Source organism: Amphiura filiformis, chromosome 6 (genome assembly GCF_039555335.1).
Source record: "Amphiura filiformis chromosome 6, Afil_fr2py, whole genome shotgun sequence".
NCBI lineage: Eukaryota > Metazoa > Echinodermata > Ophiuroidea > Amphilepidida > Amphiuridae > Amphiura > Amphiura filiformis.
In genome coordinates, this window is record NC_092633.1 from 72,763,633 (window position 1) to 72,787,076 (window position 23,444).

Sequence of the window (23,444 nt, forward strand, 5' to 3'; positions counted from 1 at the left end):
AGATAGACTTGGCAACACTCAAAAAGTGTGCCCTCTTCGCCACCGGATGGTCATTGTTATTTTGTCCAATATCCTGATGTTAATGTTTTGTCTGGCTTGGTTGTGATCCGTCAATGTCATGGCCCAATTCGTTCATCAGGAAAACAGGCCCCTCAAGAAACCTCGTCTTGGATGCCCTGATGTGTACCCTCAGGATCCAAAACAAAAAGAGGTAAGTACATCGGACATCCGTGATATAATCTAGGTTATTTGCTAGTAATGGGATGATTCATTTAACATGTTTTTTAAGCTTACCTAGCTAGTCTAGCTAAAAATGGCTACAAACATATCTACATACTAATTTTATTACTAGGAATTTCAATTGACTGAATTGAACACAGCTTTCAACAGCTGTACGCGATCCAACAACGATCGTGTATCGCATATTTCAAATTACAACGCGAATGCACACACTTAGAAATCACGAGTGCATGGCTGAATTAACTTCCGTGTTACGTACGCACAGTCTGACACTGGCACTGGCGCGGCGTGCAGTGTACATCGAAAATTGGCACACTATGTCGGCTGTGTTCATTTAATTAAATTTTTTAGTTATAGTCCCAGTTACTCAAGAACTCTATCTAGCCTTGAATTGGCACACAACTTTACGCATCGATGCTAGAGTACAATGTAAAATGCTATCGTTTTTTGGTCGGAAAGCGTTGTTGACAATTTTTGCAATGCCAATGAATGTTAATTGTTATTTATTCTGTTTAATGTTGATATTTGGATGAAAGTTATTTTGATGAGTTGAATGCATCTATTTAGTAACATATATTGTGCCTATTTTGAACAGTCTAAAATTTTGTTGAAGGGCAATTTTAGCAACATTTTTGATGCGGTCGCCTGTTGTGATCAGCTGTGTTTACTTCTGAACTTCCATTGCTTTACAAGGTGTCATGCTTCAGCGAATCCGACTAAATTTTGAATGCAATGGTCTCTAGCCTCGAATGTGAAGCTCTCGGTGAGCAAATTTGTGGCTAGACTTCTCAAGCAAAGTCCCAATAACTGAGATCTGACGACATATCATTTTATACACTGTACATTACATGTAGGTACCGTATTTTTAATTTTCTGTAAAGTGTAATTTATTATTGTCTGGTCTTGTGGACTTCTAGTATGTGGCATCCTACAATAAGGCTAATGAAATGAAATGATTAGAAATTCCTGTCACTTTTTTTTCAGTGAAATTGTCAAAACTTTCATTGCTAAACCTGTATATTGTTGATGAAAGACCATAAAAACAGATACATGCTTAGATCATCATTACAGACATTTTGCAACTAGACTTCTCCATAGTTCACTTGCCCATTGTGCATAGATTTTCATGTTTGATCTGAACTTTTTAGTCACCGTACTCCCTCTGTTTGTTGGTTTCCTAAGTGGACTACTTAATTTACATGCACGGTAAACATGTTTAATATGGTTGTCTATGGATGAGATTGTATTGTCGGATTTCTGGTCTACTTTTTTTATTCAAAAACCGCTGCTTTTAGAGCCTTTGATTCAATCTTTCAGAATGCATACATATCGGTATCCATGTTGGATGTCAAGTCATGAAGTCAACTCAACGTACATGTTCGTACAGCAGTATGCAAAACTTTGATGCATTGTAAATATTATGGGGGAGTCGTATACAATATGCGAGGCATCACTTGCACAAGTAATCGTTTGCTTTCTTATAAAGCTCTACACTACAAACAAAATGCTTGAAAAGTTCAGCAATGTACATTTATTATATAACAACAATGATATTGAAAGAGTAGATAAGTTTAAATATCTAGGTGTAAAATTTGATAGCAAGATGTCTTGGTCAGCTCACGTTGATAATGTTAGTAAAACTATTTCCAAAAGAACTGGCATAATAAAACGCCTAAAATATTTCTTTCCATACAAAACCACTGTAATGTTATCCAATGCTCTTGTTATTCCCCACTTTGATTATGGCATCATGGTCTGGTCAAATTTTAGTGTAGAGTAGGCCTACCATAATAGGCTTCAGGTACTTCATAATAATTTAGCTAGAATAATTCTCTCAGCAGATATAAGGACACCAACTAATGATTATATGAATACTTTGCAGTGGGTTAAATTTGATCAAAGATGGCATAATACTCTATTAATGACTGTTTTCAAATGTTTAAAGAATGAATATCCATCATACTTATCTTCTCAATTTGATTTTGTTCATGATAACCATAATCATATAACTAGAAATCATACTTCTAATACATTGATTGTTCCAAAATTTAAATCAAATTCAGGTCAACATACTTTTCACGTCAGGGCAGCCTATGCATGGAATTCTTTGCCACCGACAGTAAGAGCGCAGATGGAAAATATGACTTTAGGCCAATTTCAGTCAAAAATTAAAGAAATTTAGGCCTGTCTTTATCTACATTTTGTTCATTTGCTTGCTTAATTTTTGTATAAATATAATTATTGTATTTCTGTATTTTGAATCATGGTATTTATAATTTTCTTGAAGTTGACGATACCATTATACTTATTTGTAATACTAGTATATTATGTATGCTATTTTTGTAAATATTGTGTATCGTAATATATTTTGTTGCTATAACATGTATACAATGAGGGCCTGCTTGAAAAGCAGTGCTTGTCACTGAAGCAGTATTACCCTCAATAAAGAAATACTAAATAAATAAATATATAGTAGGCCCTATAGGCGACAGTCAAAGTATGTCGCAGAGATTGTTAAAATCATCAGATGGGGACGTATTCAGTTGTGTCGAATGAATTCCGGAGGTTTGAAAAAAAAATTAAATTTATCATATTTTTTACACGTTTTGTAAAAAAAATTTAATTTTTTTTGCACTAATGCGGGTGAATAAACTGCTGAGACAAACATTTTTTTAATTTGGCCTAATCACTAGAAACATGATGAGGTAATCCTTAAATTTCCATTATTTACTACGTCCTCTACCCTACAACTAAGAAAAACTGCTGATTATGATCAGCAGGGGATGTCAGACATTTTGACTGGAGAGTTTCAATTTTGATTATTTACATCTCAATTTTCAGATAATTGACTTTTTTATGAAAATAGTGAAAGTTTTGTTCAAATTGAAAAGGTGATGCGGTCAGGTGACAGGAAACTAAGAATCAACTTTTATTACTATAATCTGTTCAAGGTGTTAACCATATCATGTATACGCATGCAACGTCAAGTTTGTGTATAGGACCTTTGTGGAAAATAATATGCGCTGGATATTTAACAGTACACTTAATTTGTAAAAGGAATAATGCAAAAAATTAAAATAACACGACACAGTGCAATTGGAGAGTAAGTAAACATATTTCCCGTCCCGACATGTTTGTCAGAAGTTCCGTTTCTCTAAAAGACATCTCTAATGTTTCTTGAGATATTTGAATCCTTCTACACGCTCGCAGGATGCTACAAATGACCAAATTGCAAAAGTTGAAAATAGTTACTAACCTTAAAGGAGTATTTTGTGATCCTAGCATCATCTTTTTATGACAGTTATCGGTAGATTTCCACGAAAAAAGCTTATTCCAAAAATTTCAGTTGATTCTGATTTTGCATTGGCGAGTTATGCATGGTTATCAATTTCACGATATTTTTACTAAACACATTAATCTGCAAGAAATATTTTGTACATAAATATTATAAAGCCAGAGGTTTCCAGTGGTATAAAAATCTCAACTTTTTAAAGGAAAGTGGGGGATGAGGCTGTGGATCATGAAATTACCTTAATCACTGTTAATAACATGATTTTCTCTGCAGTTTCTCTGTGTAGCATCAAATTCATCTAGGAGCCATATTGAGTAATGATCATGTTTTTTGAGGAGGGCACATAAAATAGGTGGATATTTTTGCTAAAATCCATCATAAACAAATGGTTTTGGTCTTATTTGAAAGATAAATGATTAATTTAATAAATTAATAACAAATACATTTGAACAAATTTTTGTAATCAATTAATTTTAATTACAACAGCTTAATTAAATTAATTAATCAGGGGTGGAGCTGGAAGCTGCTCTGTATAATTATATCCAATGGGAAGTTGGTGTGCATTGATAAAATTTATGCACTTTGGTGCCTAGTAGAAATTTGTATATACATGTAGTATTAATCCATTTAGAGTTTAAAGTGGGGGAGTTTTCCATTTTACGGACAACAGAAAAAAAGAAGTTTATTTACATCTAAAATATTGACTACCGTATTTTGAAAGTACATTCAGCAAAAGGTCATTATATTTATGATATTTTCTTCAAATTTTTCCTTTATTTTTCTTGCCTTTAGGCCCACAGTACACTCTAATGAAAATGCTAGATCAAGTTTGCATAAATTGGCTGCTTATACAGGTTCAAATTTTGAAATCTGTCAAATCTGGGTAACAACCATGCCAATGGACAGACTGGAGCCAGCTGAAGCTTTTTGTTGCTATTAACATTATATTAAATATGATTTTTTTCCTTCAGGATGAGTTGACAACAACTAATGTTAAGCAAGGTTTCAACAACCACCCCACATTCTCTGATGAGTATGGCACAGCTAGATTCAGCCACATCAATCAAAACAAGGTGAGTTGAATTCAGTAAGATTGAGATACCTACACAGGTCTGTACAGAGATAGTATAGACGAATCTAATTTCACACATTCCTACACCTCAATGGCAGCCATAGCCGCAACGGGGACCCAGCTATCTCACCTAAAATGTGAAATGATGCAGCCTTGAAGGGTAATTTAAACTGCATTCTATCACCCGTGTTACACATAGACAAAAGAATGATGACTGTTTACAGCACAAAAGAATCTAACATCGAATTTCATGCGGGTTTAATCCACCCAATTGGGCACTCACAACACCTATTTGGTGCATGCGGGGTCCCAATAATGGCCGACCAAATCCTGACCATGACTTGGCTCGTTGGATTCGTCTATACATTGCCAGGGCTTTGAGAATCAAACCCTGAACAATGACACCATGGAGGGACCCGAAGTTTGATAACAATAAACAGCACCAAATAACAAAAAAGGACTTGAATTTACTGCAGTGTGTATAAAGAAGATTGTATAATGATTAATGAATGATGCACATTATGCATATTGCTTGTTTTTGGTGCTGTTTTCAAATCCTTCATTATAAAGTATGTAATTTAGGGGTTGTTTCAAATTCTTCATTATAAAGTGTGTCATTTAGGGGCTACTATTTACGCCCCAACCACCAATTGCATAGGTCTCCAAGCAGATGGCTTCACTATTTCACACAAGCTGGGTGCTCTATGTACAATCCATCAACCTCCTTGGCATGGCTTGAAAAAGTGGGGAATTTGGGAAGCTCCTTCCCGGAAATGTTGGCATTTGGAGGGAAATTCTGGTATTTTGGGGGAAATTGTGTTTTTTGTGTATATAAAAATATGCTATAAACTGTGGGAAATTTAGCTTGCTTCTCGGGAAATTAACATTTTTTGAAGCCCCGCTCCTTGACCTTGGTTTTATTAAAAATGTGAAAATCATAATCTAAATGTAATTTTTGATTATGTAAGAAATCACTGAAAACAAATTTAAGCAAATATGGAAACAGTTTTGCTCAACCTTTTAAGGGAACAACCCAAAGGTTTGATGATATCCTATAAAAAAGTTCTTTTGTTGGGAGGCTGACCCCCTCCCTCCCTCCCTCCCTCTCTCCCTGTACGATAATGTAAGTGTGAAATATTGAAAATTCCAACCTCAAAAGATCAAATTCGACTGATGTTTTTTTACAATTATAATACTTGGACCCCTTCCCCCTAACAAAAGGACTTACGTTTATAGGAAGTTACCCAAGTATTCATGGTAGTTAAAAACGTACAGGTTATCATAAGTTAGACCCTGTTGGCCTATCAGTTTAATTTTTCAGTGATGCCAAGATCAACTTCATGTGTGGCATATCTCTAAATTAAATTTGGTATTCAGGATAGCAACATTATTTGTAAAAAAAGTTGATGTAGTAATACATGTATGTACTATTGTCTTTTCAGTTTCTTTTCTTATACCCCGTTGTGCAAGAAGCCAAAACTGGATCACATCACATGCATGTGGTCACATGTTATATACTGGTCCTGTGAATATGGTATATTTGTTATATGGAAAGTAATTTTTCTTGGGGAAACAGGAAATGCTGTCAAATATAATTTTATGGAGTATTATTTTTTATTCATTGCTATTTACTGCTCTATTTTATTCAATATCAGTTTGGACAAAACTTCAGTGCCATTGTAGCAGAGAAGCAGAAAGTCAACACATTCCATCATGATACTGGGAAAAAGAAATTTACAATCTCTAAGGACAACTACTGGCTGGTAAGAATGCTGCATGTGTGGGGGTGGGTGTGTGTGTGAGAGAGTGAGGGTTGTTGGGATGTGTGTTAACACCAGCAAACAATGACACACATATCCTTGTTTACTGTTGCTTACACATAGGGGATTGTTTATGTGCACATTAGTGCTTACCTCTGAGGAATTTAAACTTGAAAGCACATGTTTTTTGAGGACTTTTACTCCTGTTATGTCTGGAGTTGTTGGGTGGTGGGGTATATTTCATTAGCATACAATTTGTGTGAACCGAAAATGTGAAATTAATGTATGGAATGTTTATATACAGATACACAGCATCCACAATTGCATGGTCTTGTACAACCTCTAAATTGTGCAGACCTGCCAGTAAGTTCTATCAAATATTTTAACAGATAATAACTTGTTATGAGGCAAGCTTTTATAGAAACATAATTCACAACACTTTTATTGTTCTTTTGTCAGGTTACTCCAACAACCAAGTCCAGAGCATCACTGCAAAATTGGTTTCAAGATCTGGCTGGCAGTAAACCATTGGTGCACCTTGCCAAAAGGGTATGTGTCATACATTAATCCATCAAATATAGGGGAGTCATAATGTTTTGTTTGACTGAAATTCAATCTCTACAGTATTTCACAGTCTGTAATAAAACTTCAGATCATTTTGAACTGAAATTCAATATCTTTTCCCTGACAGTATTTCACAGGTCTATTATATATGTGACACGATCTGGTCCACGGGGGCCAAAGGAGGCATTTTTTAAAATTGAGTTACTGTAATTATTACATAATACATACAATAGGCTATCATTTACTGAAAACACTTAAGGCCCAGCATACCTGGTTCTAAAGTTTTGAAGTTTTTTGATGTCTATTTTCTTATGTATTTTCTTATGTTTTTACTCCATTTGCCTTTATCTCAGTTTCAAATTTGCCACCTTTGGCCCCATGGACCAGATCGTGTCACATATATATTTGTAAATTGTATAATTTTGAAGTATGTATATTATCATTGTTCAAAAGGTATGTATGTTTGTTTGTGTTTTTAGGTACCAATGTTCAGCAAGAAAGAAGAGAACCAGATTTTCTCCACACTATGTGATTATATGGTACCAATGGTGAGGGCAGCATGGTACTTGAAGATGACAGCTGCTATATCTGCTACCATGGCAGAAACAAAGACCATGAAGAGAAGAGCACCAATTGATCCATCACAAGGTGAGTTGCTTCACATTAGATGAGGGGTTTGTACTAAGTTGAAATGTCAAATGGAATCAGATCTCCATGTTATGTTAAAAACCCTGGGGGTTGGGGTACTTAGGCAATACCTTGAAAGCATAGCTACCCGTCATAACAATGAAAAATAACTAGGACTATGAGTCTCTTTTAGCACAGCAAGGATCTACATTCAGGGAATCAGAAGTCAAGTGCTTGAGGTAACACTTAACCTGAGTAGTAAATAAAAATTAGTTATTTGCAGAAGGTCAAACCAAACCTTGTGAGGGTTTATAAGGTAAATCCTCAGTCAGGGACACTTCAAAAGAGTTCAAGGTCAATTTGGCAAGTGTTTTGTTTTAAAATATACCTAGTCCTACAGTGTTTTCCAGCATAATCAAGTTATGGGCATTCAAGGAAGATTTTTGACCAAACCTAACGTTTTATACATGAGTGTGCCTCACCCTTAGGCTTAATGAATATGGCTAAGTGCAATTATCATTAAAAGTAGGTTGTAAGATACTTATTAGGGCCCGGTAATTACTTATTTGTTGTGGTGTAAGCTATCAGCCTAAGAAAAATGGTAGATCTTTGTTGTTCTTTGTGATTTTGATCTTGTTTACAAATTCCTTTGCAGAATATTGCCAAATCTTGTGCAAGTTCCTGAAGGAGCAGCTAACACGTGTGATGGAGTACCATCATAATTTAACACAAGCTACCAACACAGCCTTACAAGCTGGATTATGCTCCGAATCCATACAGACCCCAGCACCATCACAAGAAGAACAAAAAGCTATCAAACTATGGCAGTTCACCACCAAGTTAACAAGATACATTTACCAGGTCAGTGAAACCCCTCTTATCCTCTTCCCATTTCTTTTTGATAATCTTAAATGTATTCTCCTGGCTTTATCCATAAGTTAGGATTGAGAAAATTATTGCAATCTGGTAGCGACTGTGTGAGTGTGTCTGTTTCTACATAACCCGAGCTGATCACAGAGTGGAGAACGCTCAATTTTTGACCAATAAATAGCGCAATTGTTGCTGATTGAAAAATTGATTATCCAAAAATTACTCTCATGTCAGTACTGAGTGCAAATTAAGCTTGACCCTGTAGCAAATCCCATTCCCATTTAGATGGATATGATTTGAACCAAAGGGCCCTTGTGCTAGGTCAAAGGTCAGGTCTCATTTTGGTCAGTTGTATTTTTCAATCACAATTTTCCTGTGCTATAATCCCAGTCCCATTTATATGGAATTTGAACTCAAAAAGATATCTATGTGACTTATCAAATTATATGTGAGTAACCACAAAAGGCCTGAGATTTTGGAAGCAGGTAGTGTAATCCTATCAAAGCATTTCATTTTTGCATTACATGTATCACTTTCTTTCTCAGCTTCTGTTTTCAAACAGTTCACATTTCAAAAACATTTGATGTTAACTTTTAATTCCATTTTCACATGAACAAAAATCCTGTAAGAAGATGAGTGGTACACAGACCAACATTTGCATAAAGATTTGTTCACACCTGTATTGTATTGTTTTTCAGGAGGGTATGTTGGAATGTCATGAGTTCCTATCATGGCTAGTTGAAGTCATGGAGAAGATCAAAGCTCATGATGATCACACACTGAGATTTGTTTTACCTCTTGTTACACAGGTAAGGAAGGCAAATAATTAGAGAATAAAAGATACGATTTTGTCTTTTGTCTATCCATGTCATAATGAGTAGTGGATGCTGGCGCAATTATATAAAAACATTGGCCAGCCCATCAATCAATTATAACACATTTTATATTGGATAGACAAAATCCTATCTTTTATCCTCTAGTTGATAAGAATTCTGTAATCTCATAGGTCAAACACCTTTTGGATAAAATTCTGTATTACCTGCGTACTCTTCATTAATATACATAGGTAATATTTCCTGTATTGCCTGCGTAGTCCTAATACGTGGGCATTTGCGTAACATGACTCACACGGTATCCTAAGATTTCGCGTACATGCTTCAGCGCGGCGCGGCTGCACTGTTAAAAAGCAAGGAAGAAACTGGCCTACCTTTCAGTAAGAATATCAAACTAAATTCCTCCAGCAAAATTCGATAATAGAATTCATGTTCACTATAAGGATAAAATCGTTACCCCTGTTTGTTTACGAAATATGGGAAAATATCTACTTTCTGGTGCCGTATTCCATTCAGCCTCAGCTTCATGGAATGATGCACATTGCATTCCAAATAACCGACATGTTTGTGTACTCATTTGCTAGTTCCTGGAAGAGTTTGTGAAGAGCCAGATGCTTTCTCGTCGCCTTGCATATGTTTGTGCTAGAAGATTGATGGCCATGTTTAATGAAGCTTGTAGCAGTACTCCTCCACCGCACTCACCTCATGCGATGGGCAACAACTCAGCAAGGTAGGATAATCCCATCAGCACTACCGCCATTTTTTCTGATTGGTTAATAACATAATATGCTTATCTGACTAACCAATCAAAACAAAGCGTTTAGATCTCTTGGCACTTTTAATCGTAATCACTTTCAGCCCTACTGGCTATTCTTACCATATCACTGATTGGTTCAATACCTGATATATCCCTCTTTGTAACCAATCAAAATAGTTCTAGAGGCTAATAATGTGGCTGGTAGTTAAAATCTTCAATTTTCATCAAGCATCTGTTGCTCATGGAGGGCAATAATTTAAGAAAGCTGCCTAATACAAAAATAAAGTTCACAACCACTTCAAGCTCCAAGTGCTTACACAAAACGCTAGTCCGATAAATATATTCTATGGGCACAATTATTTTGATTTTACTCTATTGTGAGTCCATAGTAATATGTTAACAAATATGCTATCCTTGTTGCTATAAAGCTTTTCTATGCAGCCAGGCCAGCCATCCCAACCACACACCTTGGCATCTGTATTTGCCGAATACACCAGCTGTCCACAGCATCGGTCTATTATGATAGGACTTAGCTGCATCCTTCAGACCATCACTTTAAGATGTGCCAGTGCCCTGGTATGGATCAATGTTGGGGAGACTAAGAACTCTAGTGTACCCGGTTCACCATTGGATATCTTGCCATGTGCAGCATCACAGCTCCCACTTCCAGGACCACCAAGTATGCAGAACCACCAGGTGAGACAACTTTTCATTCCATATTCTCATTTTTTCAACCATCAAAATGCAGATATTTGAGTATAAAGTGGAAGGTCATAATTTTCTCATATTGCAGTGGAAATATTAGATTTGAGATATGTTTAGGCGTTAGGCGATATGAGCATGAATATGGTAGTTAAGTGGTACACCACTCTGGAAGTCATGTACTGTTCTGTCGGCCATTGTGATACACATGTTAGCTTTTAGAATCCAAACCGTTGGAGCAATTTAATCCAAATCTTGGAATAAGAAGGTTTGTGTTACAGAATTAGTGTTTACATTGTGTTTACATTTTGTGTTCTGATGCATATGTTTTTGCAGATTCGAGCCACCTTACGTCATGCAGAGCATCAGATCAAGATGAGAAGCAGAGCAGCAGAAGTCAGGTGGTCCTCGGATAAATGCCAAGAATCTACTGCAGGTAAGGATATTGAGCCATTATACATTAGTAGTATTAGTCAAGGAATCCATATATAAACACAGATTTTGTTTTTGTTTTTTGCCCCAATTTTTTGTCTTATTTTGTCAATAATTAAAAAATAAAGCCAATATTAATAAGATGAAACAAAAAAACCTTTGCTGTAATGGAGTGTCTAGATTACATTAAATACACAGAATACAAATTGACTTCACTTTTTCTATAGTGTGTTGACAAAATGTTGAGGTATGTGGTTTTTGTTGTGATTTTTTCCAAAATTGTTGTTTTTACATCAATTCTGTGTTTATATTCAGATTCTTTTACTAACTTCCATTCCAAAATTGTATACTTTTATGTATCTTGCATGAATAACTAAGAAGTTGCATTATTTTTAGTTAATGCATTTCTGAGAGTGTACAGTTCCCTTAAAGGCTACTCCAAATATCTGGAAAACATATTAAGTTGGAGGTTTGGTGGTAGAGGTGAACATTGACTTGATTATATTTTAAGCCTACTTAATTGAGTTGCCCTTGTAAGTTTGCCTGGTCAACAGGATGGGTCTTTAAGAGTATTATTAATATAGAATTGACCAATTGTGACCATGTGGCATATTTGTGACGTGTCATGTCAAAAGGAGACACTTTTGGGCAGGTTATGAATTTTGAGGTTTTTACATATCTTAAATATAGAGATATTTTGCTCCACAACGCCGTTTTCTCCAATGAAATCAGACATTCCTAAGCGAAGATATTGAGTTCGGAAGTTATGGTATTATAAAATTGGAAATTGAGATATCGGCCTTTAAAAATATTATTGACAATGTTGAAAGTAGGAATTAACTTGAAAAATGTCTCAAAAAATACAAGATGCCAGTTATATTCCGGTCTGAAACTATCGGTCAATATTTTTAACATTAATAACATCAGAAATTCGCAACAAACCCAAATTGTGAAAAAATCACCCACCGGCAGATTTTTGGCTATTGCTCCATTTACGATCCTGCCCAAAAGTGTCTCCTTTTGACATGACACGTCACATTTGTTCTCAAATAACATCAGCCTCGTTTACCACTATTGAATTGTTATTTTTATATAGGTCATACCATAAGTAGGGTGTTGCATACACTGGAAGTTTTGGACAGACACAGCTTTGATCGTGTGGATGCAAACAATTCTCTTGATGCTCTCTACAACAAGATATTCTGTGGACCACAGAATAGAGATGCAAACGAGGTAGGAATAAAGAATACAATGGAGCTTTGATGTGTAACAAATATTTTTTTATTATCCAGGTTATATATGCACATACATAGACAAGTAATTATATACTTTAACTTATTTATGGTGAACAACTAAAGAAAATATATGAATATATATAGCTGGCATGGTCCTTGGTTGAATACCATAATGAACAAATTACTTTAAGTGGTTGTCCATAAACTAGGCAGACTTAACAAAGGACATAAATAAAAACCAATACTTAAGAATATGTTGTCTGTGCAGACTGTGAGAAAAAGAGGTTAAGTAAAAAACAATTTGGGTGGAGACATTGATATAAGGTGGATTATAAATCATGGGGACCCAAATAGTGTATTTCTGGCCCCAAATTAAATGACAATAGTAGCACCACATGTGATTCTTGCATTCATGTTGTTGTATATAAATCTGATGCTGAGAATCTTGCTCACATCTGGCTTGTGATTTCACACCTAAAACTCTGAAAATGACTGATTTAAAGTATAGCTGTAACCTAATCACTTAAAATTAAACAGCTGATATTAAATTCTTCTTAATTATTTTTGTCCCTTAAGTTTCCATTGGCTGATGACCCAACTATCCTATTGCTATGTGAATGGGCTGTATGCCCACAGAGATCAGGAGAGTACAGAGCTCTAGTGGTTGCTCATCTACTAGAGAGACGTGTCATGGATTTGGAAGCAGAGGTAAGATTTGTCTCATTTATGCCATGTTATTATAAACTTAAGGGTTGAAAGAAGTTGAATTTGTCTATGAATGCACCCTTTTTGTGCTGTGTATGTGAGCAGTACATTCTTGGCGTAGATGCTCTTGTTTTCGTTAGCTCACTGTGATCAGCAGCAGGTGCACATGGGATATTGAAAGATTTTGGAAATATATAACTTGTGTATAGTGATGTTACGGTTTAGAGCTAGCTATGTCCTATAATAGTTATTCCTTTTTAACTATTAAAGATACAGTTTAATAGCTTGAACCTTAAACTTCAATTTTAAATGGAATTGGGTCACTGAGAAATAACAGTGGAGAAGAAATATCAAGGTTATTATTAGTACATATCCTTCAAACACTTTTTTCTCAGAGACATATTTTGTCCTTCACGTACGCCACTATGTATTGCGATCGACAACATGCATTGGTCTTTGTTTCAGAGTGTCAAGCCGCTCAATTAATATCCATCCATCAAGCCATGTTTTAATTTACACTGCCTGACATGCAAAACAGACTTAAATCATGGTGATGGTTTGTGTGTATTTAACTCTTTGTCAAGGACTGTGCGGATGTGTAGTGTAGGCTGTGTAGCATGTAATTGACAAAAGCTTCCCTAAGCTGTGTGATGCACACGGTTGGGCATGCCTCTATTTATGGCCAATATCATGGTAGTTATTCATTACAAATGTTGCAGTGTTGTGCTGACAAAACATTTCTGTTACATGATGTTATTATTACAGAAGGAAGTTGATGTTGAACAAGAGAATGTCTCCCCTCCAGCAACACCAGCAGCTGCAGGGGAAGACAAAGATCAGCAGCAACAACAACAACAGCAGCAACAGCAACAGCAGCAGCATACCCCACCTCCACATATGCCACCTGCAGTGCCATCTCCCATGCCTATGCCACAGGCCACACCAATATTCCAGGGATTGTTGTTGCATTTCTTGGACACGCAGGCCCCAGAGCTTGGTAAGTGCAATTTTCAGTTACCTTGCCAATGAAACCAATGTTTGAAACAGGCCTATACTTTTTCAAGTTGTTCCAATCCAAAGTGGTCTTTTTTAAGATTGGGGTAAATATGGCCTGCTTAAGATCCTCAGGGAAAGTGCCCTCTTTGAGGGAGGAATTAACAATATTTGTGATGCATGGTAACACAACATCAGTATTGCTTTTCACCAACTGAGTGGGAAGAACATCAAGGCTACAACTTTTGTTAGCACATTTCATGATGATAGATTGAAGTGCAAATGACAAATTATTGAGAAAAGTGGTAGTTTCTGATATGATTGATGGCTTACTAGGACAAGATTTTTCAAGGTGATAAGTGAGTGATGTAATTAAAGTTGGAAAACTTATGTTCAAAAACGGGTTGATAAACTGACTGCAGGATCAGTGAAATGGCACACCAGAAAAGAGATATACTAATCAATGTATCTTTTAATTACCTAGAAATTTTAGGTAGTTGGTTGTAACACTTTCAGAATGATGTTAAGTTAATGTGATTATACATTTTTCATTTTTCTACAGATGAAAGCAGCACTCATGAGGAAAAAAATGCTTTTGCGAACTTGGTCCTCCTCTTCAGTGAGCTCATCCGTTGCGATGTCTTCTCACATGATAGTTACATGTGCACTCTCATATCCAGGGGTGACATTGCTAATACAGTACCTCCTGGACCTCAAGCAAGTGCACCACCATCTGTGGAGCAGCCTGGGTCAGTGAGAGACAAGGAAGATGAACCTACTGTCAAGGAAGAGGTAATATAATTGAAGACTGAATTAAAAAGACTAGTTTGTGTCTGACGTCAGGGCAAAAGCACGGTCTGATTGGTTACTGACCTGCGCAGTAAGGCATTTTCAGCCTGGTTGACAGGACGTCATACGCAAACTAGTTTTTGTAATTCGATCTTCAATTATAGTTACATTCACAGATGTTGAGTTAATCCCATGGCCATTTTTGTCTTTCTTACAATGTCCCTGATTGGTTAAGTACTGATATAATCATCTCTTTAACCAATCACAAGTGAGTTTTTAAATCTCTTGCCAATTTTAAGCCTAATCCCCTTCAGCCCTATTGACTACTTACCATATCTTTGATTGGCTCAATACATGATATAGCCCTTTTTGTAACGAATCAAAATAGTTCTTAGATGCATGGGGAGAGGATCATTTGTTTTGGAGCTATTGCAAACCCAACACACTGATCTGTTCTTTCAGCAAGTGTCTTGAGCTGACAAGCCTTCAGTGCATCAGAGGACATGTCAGATTACTGCCCAGGATAATCCTGTATGCCCCTCTCTACAGCTGCTCAAGAATTTTGGACTGGCCAGCATTCAAAGATGTTTACCAAACTGTGAATACATACATTTGGTCAAATATACCTTTTATAAACAGTGACCAATTGTTGCTCATCAAAACCAAACTTTTCCAACAGTCGCACCATGTTTAAATGACAATTTAATTTGTTTGTGATTTTAGATTGTATCCCATTTAGATTATTCTGGATCCAAATGACAAGATTGTTTTTGCTTCATTGATCAAACCAAGAAGAATAGTATTATATATTCATTTAAACAGTTAGGCAACAGTGGGTGTCCTGGGCATACAGGATTATCCTGGGCAGGAATCTGACATCGTGAGTTTTAAAAAGTCAATTAAAACCTATCTTTTTCCATGATGTGTTTTACTTTGTTGATCTGTATATTTTATGACTTGTATTATGTAAATTTAAGGTTTGTACTCTATAATATTATTTATTTATGGCTTTTGCTTTGTGTACCTTAAGATGTTTTTATTTTTACTTTGAGCTTGTCATAAGGAACAGCGCACTAAAAGTTTTCTGGTATGTTATGTTATGTTATGTTGAGCGTAGGACACTGGGTGAGCCCGATACTTGGACGGATTGTTGTCAACTCCTTATTGCTCAAAATCTCACAAATCTGGAATATTTATTTATTTATTTATTTATTTATTAACCATATTTAAACAGGGTAACCTACTCAACAAATATTACAATGTTGATTTTCAGTAGGGCCCTGAGACAAACATATAAAAGCATTAAATACACGTAGATTATACATTATTAAAAACCATAAAAATTGAGCTTACATAAATATTACACAGCATTAAAATACCTTATATAAATATTATACAGCATGAAAACCAAGTTTTTGTAATTAAAAATAATTCAAAAGCTATACACTAAGTATTTAAAACATATGACATGTATGAGCTGCAGAATTAGTTGTGCTACAATTTCAGGTCTTCTTTGAGTTTCTTTTTGAATTGCATTAGTGAGTTGACTTGCGAATATCTTTCGAAATAACATTCCATAATACGCTACCTTTGTATTGGAAAGAGCTTTTACCATAATTTGTATTGCACTTTGGAACATATAGATCGCCATTTACACTACCTCTAGTGTTAACAGAATGAATGATATTAACTGGACGAAACAGATCATTGAGGTAGGAGGGTGCAATTTCATTTTTAACTTTAAACATCATACATCCAGTTAAGAAAATAATACGGTCTCTTATATTCATGAAGCGTAAAGTACGTAACATGTCGTTTATATGAGTTCTGTATGGTACACTTAGTATAATTCGCATTGCCGTGTTTTGGAGTTTTTGAAGCTTATTTAAGTTTATTACACTGCAGCTACTCCAAATAGTAATTGCATAATCAAAATGTGGTAAAACCATAGTGTTGTATATAGTAATCAGTGAACTTCTCGGGACAAACGGCTTAACTCTTCTCATGACTGCAAGACTTGTACACACTTTACGACAAATATTGTTGATCTGCTCTTTCCATTTCAAGTTAACATCAATTTGAACACCAAGATATTTAAAACATGTGACATTTTCAATCTCAACATTATTCATATACACTTTAACATGATTAATTTTACTAGTTTTAACAGGTGTACCAAGTAACATACCTTTTGTTTTCTTCACATTTGCTTTCATAAGATTATTATCAAACCATTTACAGAGTGTATTAAGATCTTCATTTAGGTTATTCTCTATTTCCTTAACATCTTTACTACAAACATAAATCAAGGTATCGTCGGCATACATGTCAACAACTGAATGTTTTTGATCATTTGGCATGTCGTTAATAAATAAAAGAAATAAAAGTGGCCCAAGTATAGAGCCTTGTGGAACTCCTGATGATATAACATGGGGCACAGAAATGGAATTATTAATAGAGACATATTGGGTACGTTTGGTGAGATATGTTTCAAACCATTTTCTTTCATTATCTTTAACACCCAATGCGTGCATCTTTTGAATAAGCAGTTTATGATTTATGAATATCAGATACCTATTGTAACTCTAGCTACAATAATTATGACCAGTTTTATTACTTGCATACTTGCACACCTGTGAAAATTGTACTTGCACTTCTGTAGATAATTGCCACCTGTTTAAGCATATTTCCCTTTCTGTTTCAGCCCAAGGATGAAGTTGAAATCAAACAAGAGCCAGAAGATGACTCCAATCCTGACAATTATGATGAATTTGACACCAAACCACCTCCTGCCCCGCCAAGAAAAGAATCCTCATCATTCCAAGAAAAATTCCTGGAGGCTCTCCAAGCCAAGAAATTGGAATCACAATCAGAGTACTTTGAAGAAGATAAGGACAGTCCGCCTGAAAAGAAACCCAACATCAGTGCATTACGTACGCCAACTCATATCAAAGTTAATAGACACTTATTGTACGCAAAGAACTTTCCAATTCCACAAGATGAAATGTCAGCGCACGAGTGCAATCAAAGATTAGTGTTGCTCTATGGCTTTGGGAGAGGAAGAGATGATGCAAGACATGCCATTAAAAAAATTCAAAAAGAAATTGTCAAGTTGGTAGTGAGAGGGAAGAAAGACAGTCCGTCCCCAGGGGAGAAAGTTGAGAATCCAAAGGGTGTCAAACGAACCAAAGTGGAATTTGCATCTAATGTAGAGACATTACGTGTGATGGAGAAGTTTGAAGGGTTGACACATTTTGACCAGCACATAGTGACTGCAATGGTTGGAAGAGGCTTGTTAGAGAGAGTGGAAAGTTGTAGTAAAGGGAATGTGGAACAGTTACCACCAATTGAGCAAATCACCCTTGCATTTGATATGATGGAGAGCGCCCTCAGCATCAATCATCTGTTAGATTTTGCGCTACAGGTGAGTTATGAGACTGGATATCTTACACTAGGTTGTGGGAATTGGAGATAATCTAACCTCAGGGTGTTTTACATTGCTCGTTTAAAGCATACAGTATCCTTTCATGTTCTAGAAATACAAAAAATGGTATCAAGAGAATTTTTACCTATATTTTACAGTGATAGGAAGTTCTTTTTGAAGAAAGTAGGTATGTGACCGTACACGATGAATGAGCTGTAAATTCTGTCAAGTTAGTTTTATTTTGTGTTTAGAAAATATATATCATAAGCTTTAAAATGGTATAGCATTTGACTTCAAACGATATCTAGAAGCGGGGTTATGGTTTGTTGAACTTTGCTCCTTCAACAAAATGGTAGATTTTTTGTTTCTACATGTGTTTGTTTTTCCACATTGCTGGTAATAAATATCAAACAGTCATAATTGGCAGTTATTTCAAATCATCCCCAAGTCAACAAGGTTCAGGAATATCCTCTCATTGTTAATTGTTGGTTATACATACCTAGACAAAATACTATGCTTTGTAACCCACTACTTGAACAGGATTTAGCCAAAGAAAACAAAGACCAGAGCTGTTAAGAATTATATAGACATCTAAGGTAGAAGCTTATTATCCTCTTCAACAATAGGATTATTGGTTGGTTAAAATGAGATACATGTCACGCCAACTTGAGGTACCGATGAATACGACCTTCATGAACATTTTACACTGAACTCAGAATACAATTTAGGACATTTACGGCTCATTCGTGCTGTAAGGTCACATATATACATGTACTTGCATTTGTGCTTGAAGTATACTGATTGTTTCAGAGTCAAATGGAGATGAAAATAGATGTACATTCATAATTCTTCACAAATGGAAGCTGAGAAAAGAGAGAGGGAGGGATAGAGTGGTTTTTTTTAATTTAAAATTGTTTCGAAATATATCCTTGTTTCATTCTTTCACAGCTACTGAACTTCATGAATGCTGTCGAGACTGAACTCGCTAGTAAATCTTCCTCACTAGCTGGCAATTACACTACAAGTCTATGTCTTTGTATAGTGGCCATATTGAGGAGGTATCAACCATGTCTACTGGTTTCCCTGGAGCAAACAGCCAATGTCTTTGAGCTGTGAGTATAATGTGTGTGTATGTTTGTCTCTGTCTGTCTGACCGTCTTTATCTCTTTTCTACTGTGATTCCTTTAGACTCTTGGTGACAAGAGTTTAATGTAAAAAGTGCTAGCACCCATACAACTTAACTCTTATTATTTTATTGACAGACTATGCGGTGTGGTGAAACATGTGAATAATGTGACGTCTTGTTCATCAGCAGAGCGTTGTATCCTTGCCTACCTCTATGACCTCTACATATCTTGTAGCCATCTACGGGTAAGAAATAAGAACTTTTAAAATATCATTTTGCAGACCCAAAACTTTTCAGCATTTTTTTTGCAGATTTTATCTTTTTTGGTTGCTCAAGTTTGTGGTTTTTTTTTCATTGTCAGCCAAATTTGAGCTATTTTACCCCAATTCCACACTGTTTTTCAGGGTTTTTTAGCATTTTCAGCTGTTTTCACTAAATGTCAGTTTGAGATCAGCATTTAGTAGATAGGAATGCTTTAATCCTATTGGTTAAGAACCAATCAATATATTGCCATATTGTATAGTTTGGGGTTGGCAATACAGCATGGCAATTACACTGTACTTTGCGTGGCATGTTGAAGGTTATTTGCTAGGCACAAGATTACTCAAAGGTTTGCTAAGCATATCCGTCAGGAGTATCTCCATTTATTTGTAATCCTGAATTGGATTTAACTTCTCCTTACCCAATAAAATACGGACCAGAGTAATGTTGTAATATAGGGTCTGACGAGTACAGGCAAGAATTTGGATATAAATTCAGATGATCGGCAGATTTTTTCTTTTCTAGCTACTTCAACATGATTACCCACATGCATGCTACTGTTTCACACCTGTTGTATGTTGCTGACATTTTGTTAAAAAGATTATCTTATAAACAATTCAAAAAAGTAAGTTCCCCTTTACATTAACCTTATATCTTCATAAAATAATTATGATTGAAATGGGTCTTGGTGGACATCATCAGTCATATCATACCAACACTGAGAATTTGAACTCAACAAGTACTTTCATGCATGACTGGACTCATATTGAACAAGGACTCCATTTTAAATCTCCCAAGAATGTGACCAGAAGTCAAGGTTTACAGCACTGGCGATGGTAGGTTATGCTTGCAACATTGGTTGCACCAACAAGGTATGTGTCTTGTTGACAAGAATAATTTATTTTGTCAATTATCTTATATATCTTTCATTTCATTTACAGAACAAGTTTTCTGAGCTCTTCAGTAGTGTTGCATCCAAAGTTAAACAGACTTTATATACCAGCATCACCCCATCAGAATCTAATGTCATGTGGAATAGTAATTTACTTCAAGAATACATAGAGAATCCAAAGTAAGTTGTTTAGTCTTACTATGTGTACACTCACACGCTACGTTTTATTTGTTCTATTGACAAATCTGGTTCTTTAAAAAATCACATGTTTTCTCATTTTCTACAACACCAGTAAATTTCTAAATCTCATTCAAATTAAATAGATTTTGATACATGCATCGAAACTAGGAAATCTTTAGCTAGAAAACCTGTAAGTCCAGCGATAAAAGAAAACCTTTTTCTTGATATCTAAACGCTAACTCTGCTGGGGCAGTATGAGCAGGGTGCTTCATTACATTGCCTGCTCACGTTCCATTCCAGGGGAGGTACCCAGAGTTTGGTAATTTGGGGCATTGTCTGGTGTCAGAGTTAGTGTGCATAATGAAGAGGAGGGTAGTTGGTACGCATGTGTTGTGGGTGTAGTGAGGGGCAAAAATGAGGGCGTGCACACAGCAGGCATGGCATATTGAGAGGGATTGGGAGGCTCTCTGGGTCTGGGCAGGTAGACAGTGGCCCATGTGGTAGCCCTGTGAATATACCCCCTTGATTATCAGACTAGCACTATTTAAATATCCCCAAAACCATGTGCATACGAATTGCATGGTGTTTTTGGCCAAATTTTTAGTGGTCACTTTTTGACCATATGATCCTCATTAACTATAACACTGCCAGGAGTAGTTTGGATGATGCGGTATATCAGGGTTAATAACATAATCACATTTTCGAAATACATAGTGGCAACTGTTAGTAACCAGTATTTATTTCTTGTACTAAATTGCTTTATGTTTTTGTTGCAGTAGGAAGCCATTTCAACATTCAGTAATTGGTCGTCAGTTGAATGACATCGCCAATGACAGATACAGCTTTGTGTGCAATGCATTGTTACGGATATGTAGCATCAGTAATCTGGACCAGTAAGTTGAAATAATCTGTAAAAATATGCATGCACTTGAAAGGGACTATCAGGGATTTGCTAAACTAAAAAATCCTTAAATTTACCAAAATGAAGGAGGTACGGAAATGGCAAATGACATGAAAGCAATCCAATAAAGGCAACATTAAAAAATGTCATGAAGGTGGTAAAATCATGTATGTAAATTTATGTCCATAATTTACATATTGAAAAAAAATGCCACAATATAATACATATAATACTGTTAAACAAACCAATCATGGAGGAGATGGGCAAAAGGCCAATGAAGCCAGAGGTGGACACCCCTTATTTATTCTCACACAAGTGATGTTGAATTTTGAAACTATGGTTAGCATACGAGTGAGCAGTTTATGCTTGGAATAGCCTTTTATACTTACTTTTATAATAAGCATGAGTTATGATCATCAAATTGCCTTAGTAATGCTGATTGATCAGTTCATGGATACTTAATCACTTTTATAAAAGCTGCAAGTCATATTTTGTGAAAGGAAAAAAGTGAAAAGGATTTGTGAAAGTCATTAACAATTCCTTCACTTGTTTTGTTTCCATCCTAGGTTTAGAGAATAAAGGTATTGTTTTTAGCCCCTGGAGTGCATCTATCGTCTCATATAACACGGGCGACATCATTATTTTAAGTAAAACAACGCTAAAAATAATGATGTCGCCCGTGTTATATGAGACGATAGATGTACGATAAACTAAAAACAATACCTTTATTCTCATTCTTAAACACTTCAATTCAAATAAAATATTATACAAGTTTTAATCAAATTAGATCCTACATTTTGCACGGAATTACCTAGGGCTTAAAATCGATCAGTCCCGTTGTTGCTGTGCGCCTCCGATTGGTCCATATAAGCGAGTGCTGGCGTGTCGGCGTCGCCTATGCAGCTGACCCGTGTGATATCGTGTCATATCACACGGGTAAAGCTGGGTAAGAACCAATAGGATTGCAGGAACGTTCTCAAGTGTTTAAGAATACATGATACATCTGTCTTTTATGTGCTGAGCTAATTGCCATCTGTAATTCTTTTGTTTCTCTCCTAGGTTGAATGATACATCTGTGCTATGTGCTGAGCTAACTGCCACCTGTAATTCATTGAGTTCAGAATGGCTAGGTGTATTGAAGGCATTGTGTTGTTCATCTCATCACAGCTGTGGCTTCAATGATCTCCTGTTGAATGTTGATGTAAGGATTTTCCTGAATTGAAGACGGAATCAATATATTAATGGCTTTCATATGATTAGGATATTTGCCATAGTTTTATGGGTTCATTTACTATGTTTGTTGAATGCTCAGTTTTAAAAGTGTACTTAATGTGTATCATTGATACTGTGTACAAAAAGTATCTGAACACTTAATACAAAAGTAATAATCTTAAAAATACTCAACCTAAATTACCAAATAAAGTAATCAATAGATGGATAAGTTTGTTCTGTGTATTTTGATACCTCATTTGAAACGATTCAAAGTTATACGAAATTGAATGGAAAAAAGAGCAAAAGTGACAAATTTGGGCTATTTCCTCCTACATTTTTAAACAGTTTTTACATATGTGACAAATCATGTGAAATGTCTGAAATCTTAATTGAATTGCTATGTTTTGTTCCCCTAGGTTGGTGATCTGTCCATCCATGATTCCATTGCTGTCTTCACATCCATCTTGATAGCTAGACATTGCTTCTCATTAGAGGATATTGTTGAACATGTGGCTCTGGCATCTCTTATTGCTGCTACACCCTCCGTATCAGGTAAGGATTTATTGTTTATTGGCAG

General features: G+C 35.8%; 1 protein-coding gene across 3 annotated transcripts in view; it reads left to right on the plus strand.

Annotated features, from left to right (window-relative positions):
* The first annotated feature begins 74 nt into the window (after positions 1-74).
* The window catches only part of LOC140155994 (mediator of RNA polymerase II transcription subunit 12-like protein), a 112,153-nt gene continuing 88,783 nt past the window's right edge, over positions 75-23,444 (plus strand). For all 3 annotated transcript variants that reach the window (XM_072179049.1, XM_072179051.1, XM_072179050.1), the window contains exons 1-21: positions 75-211; positions 4,504-4,605; positions 6,260-6,367; positions 6,824-6,913; positions 7,408-7,576; positions 8,211-8,416; positions 9,124-9,234; positions 9,843-9,988; positions 10,444-10,711; positions 11,054-11,153; positions 12,246-12,382; positions 12,961-13,092; positions 13,855-14,086; positions 14,645-14,874; positions 17,576-18,295; positions 19,244-19,407; positions 19,558-19,666; positions 20,624-20,754; positions 21,531-21,647; positions 22,715-22,856; positions 23,284-23,419. In XM_072179049.1, coding sequence (XP_072035150.1) covers positions 119-211; positions 4,504-4,605; positions 6,260-6,367; positions 6,824-6,913; positions 7,408-7,576; positions 8,211-8,416; positions 9,124-9,234; positions 9,843-9,988; positions 10,444-10,711; positions 11,054-11,153; positions 12,246-12,382; positions 12,961-13,092; positions 13,855-14,086; positions 14,645-14,874; positions 17,576-18,295; positions 19,244-19,407; positions 19,558-19,666; positions 20,624-20,754; positions 21,531-21,647; positions 22,715-22,856; positions 23,284-23,419 — 3,643 coding nt within the window. In that variant the 5' untranslated portion in view covers positions 75-118. The remainder of the gene's footprint in view (positions 212-4,503; positions 4,606-6,259; positions 6,368-6,823; positions 6,914-7,407; positions 7,577-8,210; positions 8,417-9,123; positions 9,235-9,842; positions 9,989-10,443; positions 10,712-11,053; positions 11,154-12,245; positions 12,383-12,960; positions 13,093-13,854; positions 14,087-14,644; positions 14,875-17,575; positions 18,296-19,243; positions 19,408-19,557; positions 19,667-20,623; positions 20,755-21,530; positions 21,648-22,714; positions 22,857-23,283; positions 23,420-23,444) is intronic.